At 54.7% G+C, this 13,536-nt stretch overlaps 1 protein-coding gene across 9 annotated transcripts in view; it reads right to left on the reverse strand.

Moving 5' to 3' along the window:
• The window catches only part of tom1l2b (target of myb1 like 2 membrane trafficking protein b), a 143,774-nt gene that overhangs the window by 79,259 nt on the left and 50,979 nt on the right, over positions 1-13,536 (reverse strand). For 7 of the 9 annotated variants that reach the window (XM_072481070.1, XM_072481064.1, XM_072481063.1 and 4 more), the window contains exons 3-4: positions 6,057-6,135; positions 5,336-5,485 (exon numbers count right to left, since the gene is read on the reverse strand). In XM_072481070.1, the coding sequence (XP_072337171.1) occupies positions 5,336-5,485; positions 6,057-6,135 (229 nt within the window). Of the gene's footprint in view, positions 1-5,335; positions 5,486-6,056; positions 6,158-13,536 lie in introns of all 9 variants that reach the window. The other 2 variants (XM_072481068.1, XM_072481069.1) reach the window with 1 other exon arrangement.

Here is a 13,536-nt window from a genome sequence, read left to right on the forward strand (position 1 = left end):
AGCCGATGTATCCAGTCTTGCATCTCAATTTTCTGCGACTGCAGCCTCAAGGCACAAAAATGCATGGCTGTCGCAAGTAGTTGATGGTGCGCCTTGCAATAGGACCAGCACCAGTTTGGGTATAGCCCAGCTTAGACAACATAGCACTGCACACTTGGGGCATGTCTTGCCTGTTCGGCAACTGGAAAATATGGGAATGATAGAGTTGTCAGAATGGGAAAAATGCGAGAAAGGAGAGAGAGAGAGAAAGGAGAGAGAGAGAGAAAGAAGAGAGAGAGAGAGAAAGGAGAGAGGTTGAGAGAGATAGAGAGAGAGATAGAGAGAGAGAGAGAGAGAGAGAGAAAGGAGAGAGAGAGAGAGAGAGAGAGAGAGAGAGAGAGAGAAGGACAGAGAGAGAGAGAGAGAGAGAAGGACAGAGAGAGCGGGGGGGAAGGGAGAGAGAGGAAGGCGAGAGAGAGAGAGAAAGGAGAGAGAGAGAGAGAAAGGAGAGAGAAAGGAGAGAGAGAGAGAGAGAGAAAGGAGAGAGAGAGGAGAGAGAGAGAGAGAGAGAGAGAAAGAGAGAGGGAGAAAGAGAGAGGGAGAAAGAAATAGAGAGAGAAAGGAGAGAGAGAGAAAGGAGAGAGGAGAGAGAGGAGAAAGAGAGAGAGGAGAGGAGAGAGAGAGAGAGTGAAGGACAGAGAGAGAGAGAGAGGGGCGAAGGGAGAGCGAGGAAGGAGAGAGAGAGGGAGAGTGAGAAAGGAGAGAGGGAGAGAGAAAAGAGAGAGAGAGAGAAAGAGAGAGAGAAAGAGAAAGAGAAAGAGAGAAAGAGAGAACGAGGAAGAGAAAGAGAGAAAGAAATAGAGAGAGAGAGAGAAAGAGAGAAAGTGGGAGGTATAGAGAAACTGGGATATCATAGTACATGAATCACAGTTGGTATGCCGGTGGAGCAAGAGATTAAGAAGGCAAATGGAATTATAGAATCTCTACAGTGCAGAAGGAGGTCATTCGGCTTGCACCAACCCTCCACATGCCTCAACCCTAACACCCTACCATGGCCCAATCCCCCTCCCGATCCCCATTAGCCTGTAGCCCTATCTAACCGTTGGACACAAAGGGACAATTTAGCATGGCCAATACACCTAACTTGCACATCTTTGGACTGTGGAATGGAATATAAAAATAGACAAGTTATGCTGCAGTTGTATAGGACATTGGTGAGACCACACCTGGAGTTCTGTGTACAGTTTTGGTCTCCTTACTTAAGAAAGGGCATAATACCATTTGAATGAGATCAGAGAAGGTTCAAATTACCGATTCCTGAGGTGAAGGGAGTTCAGAAGAATGAGAGGTGGTCTTACTGAAACATGTAAAAAAAATTGAAGAGGCTTGACAGGGTGGATCTTGGTGGTGGGGTTATAGGCTGCAGACAGGGAAGTGGAGTTCAGATCAACCATGATCTTATTGAAAGTCAGAGCATATGTGAGGGGCCGAATGGTCTACTCTTGCTCCTAATACTGGTGTTCAGGTGTTTAATTAGTGACTTACATTGAACAAATGAGCCATCGTTACAACATACCAGCTGATACTTCATGGCATTACTTGTGAATAATATGGAGTTGTGAAGTGCAATTATAGTATATACCTTCTAACCTGGTCTAAGCTGTTGGCCTGGTCTTTATAAGAGGATGGTCTAAATTGAGCCTGAACCCATTAAAGGGCAATTGTCTATAATGGTGGCCTCTGATCCCTCTACTTGTTATCTCCATGGAAGAAGATACAAATAATTTCCCAGATATGCTAGGAAACCAAGGGTCTCGTGAGAGGGAGGAATTGAAGAAATTAATGCTCGAGAACATAATGGGAATGAAAGTTGATAAATGCCCAGGGCCTGCTATCTACATCCCAGGGAACTAAAGGAGGTAGCCACGGAAATAGCAAATGCGCTGGACCTCATCTTCTAAAATTTTGTATATTCAGGGACAGTCCCAGCAGATTAGAGGTTAGCAAATGTAACCCCACTATTTAAAATAGGAGGGAGGGAGAAAACAGGGAATTACAGGCCAGTTAGCCCAACATCAGTAGTAGGGAAAATACCAGAGACTATTGTAAAGGATGTGATAACAAGACAATGGGATTAGAGAGGTGAACATAAAGTTAAGAGACTTCCGGGGACGGCGGGCGGGAGGTGGCCGCACAATGGAGGGCTCCCGTTCGGGAAAGGCATTTTCGGGGCTTTAAGCCCGGTCCCAGGGTCCACGGAGGCGGCAGAAGCAGGGAGAAGGCGGAGGAGGCACAGTGAAGACAGAGGAGGAAAAAAAACCCCAAAGAAAAATGTCGAGGTGAGCAAAAAAACGGCTGGAAAAAAAACAGCTGAAGGTCCGTTGGGAAGTGGAAAGGTCACCGCGGGGTCACCAAGGGAAATGGAAGCTGGAGCACCAGGGAAGGCCGCACTGCTTACGGCTGAAGAAATAACTAAGGTGATGGCTGCGGAATTTGAAAAGCAGTTGGCGCAGATTGCGAAATGCATGGAGACGGTGAGGAAGGAGATGAGGGAGGTTTTGAGTGTGCTGGTGGAGGAGGCGGTTTCCCCGGTGAGGGCGGAGGTGGCGAGCGCAGTGGCGGAGGTGCGAGAGCAAGGGGAGGCGCTGAAGGAAGTGGAGGAGACGCTATTGCAGCACGGTGATCAACTTGCCTCGATGGGGAAAGAGATGCGGAAGGTGATGGACACAAACAAGGATCTGCGAGGAAAAATGGAAGACCTGGAAAACAGATCCAGGTGACAGAATTTGAGGATTGTGGGGCTGTGACAGAATTTGAGGATTGTGGGGCTGCCCGAAGGAGTTGAAGGATCGAAGCCGACTGAGTATTTTGCCGCGATGCTGGCAAAACTATTGGGGGAGGGGGAGGATCCCTCCTGATATGAACTGGATCGGGCTCATCGGTCGTGGAGGCCTGTACCAAAGGCGAGTGAGCCGCCAAGGGCAGTGACTGTGCTTCCGTAGGTGCAATATGAAGGTGAAGGTCCTGAGCTGGGCCAAGCAGAAGCGGGTGGTGCAGTGGGCTGGAGCTGATATACGTATATACCAGGACTTTACGGTGGAGCTGGCAAGGAGGCCGGCTGCCTTCAAACGGGTGAAGAGGGCACTGTACATTAGCAAGGTGCGGTGCGGCATTGTATATCCAGCGAAGCTGAGGGTGACTTCCAAGTTTATTTTGGAACGACGGAAGCAGCGGAGGTGTTTGCGAAAGCAGAAGGACTGTGGCAGAACTGACAAATTGAGGAATGGCCATGTGCCGATGTAACCTCATGACTGTATTTTCTTCTTTTTTGTATCACTGCGCGTGGGTGTAGAGACTAAAGGAGCCAATGTGGTATATATTTGGACAAGGGAAGGGACGGGACTTTCACTTGAAATGAGAGTTCTTTGGGGTGTAGGTGGATATGCGGGGTTTGTGTGCTAAAAGGGGATCTTTGGGCTTTCCTAGGGCCGGGCAAGTGGGAAAGGGACCCGGTCGGGGGCCTCCACACTGGCCGGTTTAAGCCGGCCAGTGAATGGGAGTGAGGTGGGGGGAGGGGCTGCGGCCATCGGAGCCTGGCAGAACAGGGTCCGAGTGGTCTAGCCAGGGTGGAAAGTTGGGGGGAAGGAACCGAGGTTGGGAGGAGGAGTTTTACAAGAGGCAGAGGACGGGAGGAGCTGGAGACCCGGGGACGGGGGGGGGGGGGGGGGGGGGACGGGACGGGACGGGACGGGACGGGGGGGGGGGACTACGGGTAATCCCTGATTCCTTTATGTCATTTGTTTATGTAAACATGCGGGTTGAGGTTTGGGGGTTGGTGGGTAGTTGGGATCGTTGTTATTATGGGGACTGACATATCTTGCTGATTATTGTTTATTGTTGATGGATGTAAATGTTGGAGAAAATGTGAAAAAGGAGAATAAAATTTCTTTAAAAACATAAAGTTAAGAACAAAAAGTAATCTTTGACAAACCTAGAGTTTTTTGAGGACGTAACTAATAGAATAGAGAAACAAGAACCAGTAGATGTATGTATTTGGATTTTCAGAAAGCAAGAGGTTAGTGTGCAAAATTAAAGCACATGGAAAACTGCAGGTAATATATTGGCATGGATTAAGAATCGGTTAGCAGTCACGGAACGGAGAGTTGGAATAAATAGGTCTTTTTCAAAATGGCTTGCAGTGACTCGTGGGGTACTGCAGGGATCAGTGCTTGGGCCCCAGCTGGTTACAATATATATATATATATATATATAATTATCAATGATTTTGGTAAAAGAACCAAATGCAATGGGTGGGATTCTCCCATCACGCGGCAGAGTGTCCACGCCGTTGTAAATGCCGTCGCGTTTTACGATGGCGTGAACGGGCCGCTGCCAGGTGTAATTAGGGGCCAGCATGGCACTGGAGCGGTTCACGCCGCTCCAGCTGCCGATCCCGGCGTGAACTGTGCACCGTGGGATCCGCGCATGCGTAGTGGCACCGGCGCCAATGCGCGCATATGCGGTGGCCTCCTTCAACGCGCTGGCTCCAACGCAACATGGCGCAGGAGAATCGGCAGACTGGCCGCGTAGAGCGGCCCGCGACCAACGCCAAACACGCCGATTCTTCCCTCTGCGGCGAGTCGTGTGCCGGCGTCGGGGCGGCGTGGCCTGGTCGCGGGGATTCTCCAGCCCGGCCCTGGGCTGAGAGAATCCCGCCCAATATTTCTAAGTTTGCTGATGACACAAAACTAAGTAGAAATGTGAATGGTGAGGAAGAACGTAAAAAATAAAAGTTATGATCTACTGAGCGACGGTTCCATTTGGGGATCTGACTGCCCAGTAGTAACATCAGCTGGGATTATAACAGCAGGGATAACGTTCCCCTGACTGGGGGCTCTAGAACAAGGGGTCAGAGTCTCAGGATGCAAGAGTAAGCCATTTCAGAATGAGATGAGAAGAAATTTCTTCCTTTCGCGGGCGGTGAAGTTGTGGAAGTCTCTACCAAAGAAGGTCATGGAGGCCAAGTCACAATATATTTAAGGAGGAAATATATAGATTTCTGGACACCAACGGTGTCAAGGGGTATGGGGAAAGAGCAGGAGTATGGCATTGAAATAGAGGATTAACCTAGATCATATTGAATGGCAGTGAAGGCACAAGAGGCCATATGGCCTCCTCCTGTTACTATTTTCTATGCTTTTAATCTCAAGTTCATAATAACAGCAGCAAAAATCTAGATTTTTTTCCAACCAAATATAACATCTTAAATCTGAAAGTTGTTTTCAAAACTTTTATATAAATTGGTATTTACAAAATGGGAGAAACAAATGTCTCTTTAAAATGTAAAAACACTTACCTGTATCAATCCAAGGACTTTATCCTGTACAATAGCAGGTGGATTATTCTTGGGCAAGACAATTTTTACCAATACACCATCAACAAAGTCACGGTTGGCTACGAGGAAATGGAAACGATGACCGCAGTTCTTAACACATGTCTCCAAAATCTAATTATGAAAGTGAAATAAATGATTTGTTGAACTTGCAACAGGTTAATCTGAGACAGCAAACATGTGATAGAACATTTTTTTTTGTACTTTCCCCAATAAAAGTAATGTAGTAGAACATATTCTTTTAATGCTCCAAGCTCATCTTGAAGATCACTGGTGGTAGAATTAGCTATTAATTCTGTTAGCTGCCAGTTGCAACACCATTCTTCAGCAACATGTCAAAAACTCTGGAAATTAATTACATGATCAACTTTTTATTCAGTGGATTTGAGGACATTATATATGAAGGCTGTTAATTTCAGGAGAAATGGTGGGTATAGTGCTAACATCAGTGGACTAGTAATCCAGTGGTCCAGGCTAATGCTCTGGAAACATGGGTTCAAATCCCATCATGGTAGCTTTCAATTCAACTAACAAATCAGGAACTTTTTTGCAAAAACCCCATCAGATCCTTTAGGACATGCTTACTGGTCTGGCCTACCTGCGCCTCCAAGCCCACAAATGGCCTACTAAGCCACTCAGTTCAAGGTTAGATGTAAAATAAATCAGCTCTTTTTTTTCCACTCACCGTTAAAGCAAGCATCACTTCCCGGTAGTTTTTGTTTCCACTCAGCCTTTTTTTGAGAGCCCTTAATGCATCCTTTGGCCTACAAAAGGGATGATTTTTGTCTTTTAAGAAAATAAGATCAGTTCTTCGATGCAAGGTACAGAACAGCAATAATGGAAGCAATTGATAAAAATAAAAATTGTGGCCATCACTTCAACTCATCCTATCCTTGAAACCAAGAAATTTTATGTGCATGAACAGCAATGACCTCATGTGGCAGATAACCAATACTACAGGAGTGAGTGACTAAGGTGATAGCAGAATCCATATCCTTTGTTAATTGAAACAAACTTTGCACATTGTGATCTTGCATCATTAAAGCAATTTAACTGTACAAAGTTCGTGTCAGTTTTATCATCCTGGACATGCCTTGTCGTTAACTGTTTGGAATGAATGTGATTGTAAAGTAGAAAACCTTGGATTCTAATAGTCACCTAGTTTTTGTTTTGGAATATCAGGGACAGAGCGTTAGGAAATAATGATAAATGAAAAGCGCGGAAGTCCAGTAATTTGGAATGTGTTCTGGTGGTTGCATGCTTTTTAAAAATTAGAAATTGAAACTGTAACAGAGGCAGGTTGACTGGGTTGGTGGAACAAGTGTTTGATCTGTTGACAAGCCTAGCCACACTGTAAATAGATGTTTACCCAAGGCAAGGTGGTAACAATAGAGGATAGAATGTCAAAGGTGTAAGTAAAGATGTTAGAAGTTCAAAGGAATTGATTGAGGTATGAATTTCACAATTATATTCTAAAAGGTGAACTCACAAAATAAAGGTTAATTCAGATAAGGAAAGGTCAAAAGGGAAACCAGTATAACAGGGGCAGGTTCACCCTATGCAAGCTGGCTGTTTTGATAATTCAGCCCACATCAGGAAGCTGTGTCATCTCGCAACAAGCTGTGCTTGGAGAAAAGCCTGTCTGAGAAACCAGTTGCTCTATCCTAAATCGGAAGCAACTCCGAAAGTTAAAAGTGTCTGGTATGGTAACTATTGCTGGATTTTCCCTATAGTTTTAAAATGTTGTTTGGGGAAGTTTATCTCTGAAGTTAGGAAAAGAGAGATTTGGAACAGGGTAAGTTTAAAGATACTGTGTTAGCCATTACAGCAGTTAAGTGCATTTCTAATTGTTTAATAAATATTTATTTGTTTAAAATCATCACACAAACGACTAGGACATCCTTCACATCTTTTTTCACATTATACCAAATTGCAAAATAGAGTTGAGAGCTGGCATTTCAATCTTCCCTTCTGGGATTTGGAAAACCCAAGCACTTAACATCAGCTGTGCTCTTAACAACAGGAAGTGCATTTTAGAAAAAGCTTTTAAAAAAATTTATGATACGTGCACAAGCATAGTGCTCCAGTACCTTACCCAGTTGTAATTTGTGTGTGTGAGCCCAAACGGGATGGTTCTAAAAATGAGGAAATTGTAATTCTAAAGATGTGCTCAATTCAAGAAATTGAGAAGCAACTAGGGCGTCATTCTCCGACCCCCTGCCGGGTCGGAGAATGGCCGTTGGCCGCCGTGAATCCCGCCCCCGCCGAAGTCTCCGAAGGGAGAAAAGTCGGCGGGGCGTTAATGGCGCCGCTGCCGCGGAGAATGTCACGGGTCTGCGCAAGGCAGCCGATTTTCGGCCTGCCGATATTCTCCCTCCCGGATGGGCCGAAGTCCCGTCGACGTGATGACCGTTCACGTCGACGTGAATCAAACCTCCTTTTCATCGGTGTGACCCGGTGCTCCAGGCTCACACCGACCAGCGAGGAGGTGAGTGACGGCCTGGGGGGTTGGCTCTGGGCAGGAAATGGCATGGCCGCAGACTGATTGCGTGAGGAGAGGTGTGTCTCGGCTTGTGTGTGTGTGCGCGGCGGGGGGGGGGGGGGGGGGGGGGGGGGGGGGGGGGGGGGTGGTTAGAGTAGGCTGGGCTCCGGGGGAGTGCCGGGAGGGGGTCCGTGCCGAGGTGGACGTTGGGGGTTGGGGGGGGTCCATGCCGGGGTGGAGGTTGGGGGGGGTCCGTGCTGGGGTGGAGGTTGGGGGGGGTCCGTGCTGGGGTGGAGGTTGGGGGTTGGGGGGGGGGGGTCCGTGCCGGGGTGGAGGTTGGGGGGGGGGGGTCCGTGCCGGGGTGGAGGTTGGGGGTTGGGAGGGGGTCCGTGCTGGGGTGGAGGTTGGGGGTTGGGGGGGGGGGTCCGTGCTGGGGTGGAGGTTGGGGAGGGGGTCCGTGCCGGGGTGGAGGTTGGGGGGGGGGTCCGTGCTGGGGTGGAGGTTGGGGGTTGGGGGGGGTCCGTGCTGGGGTGGAGGTTGGGGGTTGGGGTCCGTGCTGGGGTGGAGGTTGGGGAGGGGGTCCGTGCCGGGGCGGAGGTTGGGGGTTAGGGGGGTCCGTGCTGGGGTGGAGGTTGGGGGTTGGGGGGGGTCCGTGCTGGGGTGGAGGTTGGGGGTTGGGGTCCGTGCTGGGGTGGAGGTTGGGGAGGGGGTCCGTGCCGGGGTGGAGGTTGGGGGTTGGGGGGGTCCGTGCTGGGGTGGAGGTTGGGGGTTGGGGGGGGTCCGTGCTGGGGTGGAGGTTGGGGAGGGGGTCCGTGCTGGGGTGGAGGTTGGGGGTTGGGGGGGTCCGTGCTGGGGATGAGGTTGGGGAGGGGGTCCGTGCTGGGGTGGAGGTTGGGGAGGGGGTCCGTGCCGGGGTGGAGGTTGGGGGGGGGTCCGTGCCTGGGTGGAGGTTGGGGGGGGTCCGTGCTGGGGTGGAGGTTGGGGAGGGGGTCCGTGCTGGGGTGGAGGTTGGGGAGGGGGTCCGTGCCGAGGAGGGTGATGGGAGGGCAAATGAGTTGGTCCACCTGGCCAGGTGCCAGCCTCCAACAGTTGGACCCATGCGGTCCATGCCACCTGGCTGGGGGGAGGAGGGGATATGGGCAATGATGACATGTCGTCGTTCCCCTCCCCCCCACCAGGCCGTCATGTTTTCAGATCATCCAACGATGTTGGCCGCCGTGGTGGCAGCCGCTCATGTCTATGTTGCCCTGGATGAGGAGGAGGAGGAGCGTGCCAGAGAGGCGGCGCAGGCTGCCGCAGAGGGGCAGGCGGCAGCCGCCCAGGCTGGAGGGACACCTGACCGACAGGACGAGGAGGGGGAGGAGGACGTCGCGGCCCCACGGCAACGGAGGCACCCGAGGGCGCCCCGTGTGTACCGGCCCCGGCAGTCATACCAGGACCTCACGGACCGGGAATGCAGGAGGAGACTCCGGATGAGCCGGGAAACCGTGGCACACATCTGCCACCTGCTGGCACACCTGTCACCGCGTGGCACTGGCGGGGGACACCCTCTCCCCGTGTCCGTCAAGGTTACGGTGGCCCTGATCCTTTATGCAACGGGGTCATTCCAGGCACCGAGTGGGGACCTGTCCGGCATATCGCAGCCATCGGTGCACCGGTGCATCCGGGCAGTGACAGATGCCCTTTATGCCATTGCGCACCGCTACATCCGCTTCCCCGTGGACCGGGCCAGCCAAGATGCCTGGGCCGTGGGCTTCTCTGCCGTGGCCGGGTTCCCCATGGTCCAGGGCGCGATCGATGGGATGCACGTCGCCGTGCGGCCACCTGCAGATAACAGGGCCGTGTTCACTAATAGGAAGGGGACCTATTCGATGAACGTACAGGTGGTCTGCGACCACCGCATGATGATCCTGCACGCCTGCGCCTGTCACCCAGGCAGTGTACACGACTCATTCGTGTTGTCGCGGTCATCCATCCCCGGCATGTACGAGGTACGCCATCCCCGGCTGAGGGGCTGGTTGCTGGGCGACAGGGGCTACCCATTGCGATCGTGGCTGATGACGCCTATACGGAGGCCACGCAATGAGGCGGAGAACCGCTACAATGATGCCCGTGTAGCGACAAGGGGAGTGATCGAGAGGTGCTTTGGCGTGCTGAAGATGCGTTTCAGGTGCCTGGACCTCTCTGGGGGCGCCCTCCAGTATCGGTCAGATAGGGTCGGCCGCATCATTGTGGTGTGCTGCGTCCTGCACAACATAGCCCAGCAGAGGGGCGATGTGCCGCAGGCAGAGGAGGGCGGAGTGGAGGAGCAGCAGGAAGAGGCACAGTCCTCCCCAGATGAGGGGGATGAGGGCAATGGTCAGGGCAGACGGGGTAGACACAGGCGGGTGGCTGTCCACCGTTACCGGCTGGCCCAGCGGGCACGGGACAGACTGATAGACGCCCGCTTCACTGACTAGATGGGCGTGGGAATCGGGTAGTACGGCCACAGACCGCACACCATGGCAACAGCCGACCACCCACACCCCCCACCCATCCACCCACCCAGCACCCTCACCCCCCTCCCCAACCCCACCCACCCCACCCGCATGCACACCACCCCCCCCCCCCCCCATTGCCGATCCACCGGCGGCACAACGGGCCGGGCTCTCACAGTTGCGCGTGGACGCGTGTCTATCGCAGGCCATGGAGGATGATGACAACCCGCCCTGCGATGAGCTCCTGGCTCTACATCGTTGGACTATGTCTGACCCATGGCCACAGTACCACCATCCACCCGGACCATCCCTGCATGCGGCTGTGACACTGCAGCGCACGGTCCCGTCCTCTGCCCGGGGGATGTTGATGGCGGCCCAGGGGGAAGGGGGCAGACTCACCTGGGGCTGAGGTGAGACCACCCCTCACACACACACTTGCGCTCAACGTACATGACACGCCCGCACACTTTGGACAGAGCACAAAGGCAGCTTCGGTAGGTGTAACATTGACTTTAATAACCAAAGGAGTTCATGCACGTGCCCTAGCCCCTAAAACTCATCTGTGCCCTGCACCCGTGCCAACTTACTCAGTGTCTAATTGTTTGGCCTTACGGGCCCTTTGACTACGTCTACGTGGTTCCCCAGACGGTACAGCAGAACTGGAGGTGGACTCCTGTGATTCCTGCCCTCTGACACTGGATCCCTTTGGCGGCCGTTTCCTGGGGCGTCCTGGCCTAGATGGGCCAGGCTGCGGCCCGGGCGACTGGGATGGCGAGCTGCCAGCCTGTCCTGCCCGTTGCCCACCCGATGCACCTGGGACGGAAGGGGGGGGGGGGGGGGGGGGGAGTCCGAGGTGTCGCGGTGTACCGGGACCTCCCCTACAGAGGGAGCCGGGACGGACCACACCACCTCCTCCTCCCTCGGGGTGCCCGATGGCCCCCAGGCCTCTACATGGGTGGGGGATGCGAACGGACTGGCCATCCGACGCCCCACCGACATCTGGCGCTGCCAGTCCTGGAGGCCCGTGCTGGTATCGACAGGGGTCTGCAGGTTTGCAGCCATGGAGCCCAGGGGTTTGGCAAACCCGGTCTGTGACTGTGCGACGCCGGCTCGCACATGGCCACTGGCGCCGATGCCCTCAGCGATGGCCTGCTGAGACTGGGCCATGGCCTGCAGAGACTGGGCCATGGCCTGCTGAGACTGGGCCATGGCCTGCTGAGACTGGGCCATGGCCTGCAGAGACTGGGCTATGGCCTGCAGAGACTGGGCTATGGCGTTGAGCGCCTCTGCCATCTGGCGCTGGCACTGGCTCATGGCCTCCTGTGAGAGGGCAGCCATTTCCTGGGCCACAGACGCCGCCTGCACGGAAGGCCCCAGGCCTCGCAAACCGTTCCCCATGTCTGACACCGTCGCAACCATTGCCTCCACCGCGGACGCCACCCGTGCGGTGTCAGCCTGGGTGGCACGCATGACCGGGACCACTCCCAGCTCCTGGACGCGGGTGGACTCCTCCACCTGCGACCGCAGCCGCCGCAAGCCGCCCGTCACCCTCTTCGCTCGTCTCCGGGTCGGTGGTTGCATCGGATCTATGTGTGGGTGTGGTAACTGCAGGAACCCGGGATCCATCTGGGCGGCAGATGTTCGCTTGGCCTGGGCTGCCCTCCGACCGCCCGGTCCCTCTGCTGCTCCTACCTCCACCTGCTGTACCGGGACGGCTGTGTTGTGCGCACCAGTGAGTGTACCAGACGCCTCATCACTAAAGTGCCCAACCGTGGTGAGTGTTTCTGCGATGGTGGAGGGTGTTGGTGACAGCAGTGGCGTTGTGTCGTGCTCTTCGTCCCACTCTGAGTCCATGGCACTTTGGGGTGGGGGTTCGTCTCCACCCATCCACTCTGTGTCACTGTCCGGTATTTCGTCTTCCCGGGTCGGGGTGTCCTGGGTAGTGCTGTCCCGGGTAGGGGTGTCCTGGGTAGTGCTGTCCCGGGTAGGGGTGTCCCGGGTAGGGGTGTCCCGGGTAGTGGTGTCCTGGCTCGGATGTGACGGGGGCCTGTGGCTGCCCCCCTCATCGCTGGGTGGTCGCTCCCGCACGTGACAGGGGTGTCGTCTCCCTGTTGCTCCAGGTCTCTCCGTCTCCCGTGGTGCGCGAGGGGCATCCTGCGGGCGTCGCATGCTGGAGGGTCCGGGTCTCTCTGTCTCCCGTGGTCTCCGAGGGGCATCCTGCGGGCGTCGCATGCTGGAGGGTCCGGGTCTCTCCGTCTCCCGTGGTCTCCGAGGGGCATCCTGCGGGCGTCGCATGCTGGAGGGTCCGGGTCTCTCCGTCTCCCGTGGTCTCCGAGGGGCATCCTGCGGGCGTCGCATGCTGGAGGGTGCGGGTCTCTCCATCTCCTGTGGTCTCCGAGGGGCATCCTGCGGGCGGTGTGCTTCTGCAGGGATGGGTGCCTGGACGTTTGGTCCTGCGATACACAATGAAGCATGCATGGTTAGACATCAGGCAGTGATCAGGTGATACGGGGGAGGGGGATATAGGGGAGGGGGGATATGGGGACGGGCTGTCGGTGGCTCACTTGCTGGTGGGCCCCCGACCTCTGCATCAGCAACCACCCGGTCCTCAGGTCCGCCAGCCAGTTCCAGGGCCCTTTCCTCGTGTACGGTCAGTGGCCTCTCATCAGCGGGCCCTCCTCCAGTCCTCACATGCTCCCTATTGTTGTGTGCGCGCTTATCCTGTGGGGGGGGGGGGGTGGCAGGGGTAAAAGGCAACACTGTTGGGCAGGTATATGAATGCACGCCATCGGTTGCGCGTGCATTGCAGAGGTTAAGGTTAGGGCTGGATTCACTTGGGGATATGGGGGAGGGGGGATATGGGGGAGGGGGGGATATGGGGGAAGGGGGGATATGGGGGAAGGGGGGATATGGGGGAGGGGGGGATATGGGGGAGGGGGGGATATGGGGGAGGGGGGATATGGGGGAGGGGGGATATGGGGGAGGGGGGATATGGGGGAGGGGGGATATGGGGGAGGGGGGATATGGGGGAGGGGGGATATGGGGGAGGGGGGATATGGGGGAGGGGGGATATGGGGGAGGGGGGATATGGGGGAGGGGGGATATGGGGGAGGGGGGATATGGGGGAGGGGGGATATGGGGGAGGGGGGATATGGGGGAGGGGGGATATGGGGGAGGGGGGATATGGGGGAGGGGGGATATGGGGG

This window comes from Scyliorhinus torazame, chromosome 17 (assembly GCF_047496885.1).
Source record: "Scyliorhinus torazame isolate Kashiwa2021f chromosome 17, sScyTor2.1, whole genome shotgun sequence".
NCBI classification, from domain to species: Eukaryota; Metazoa; Chordata; class Chondrichthyes; order Carcharhiniformes; family Scyliorhinidae; genus Scyliorhinus; species Scyliorhinus torazame.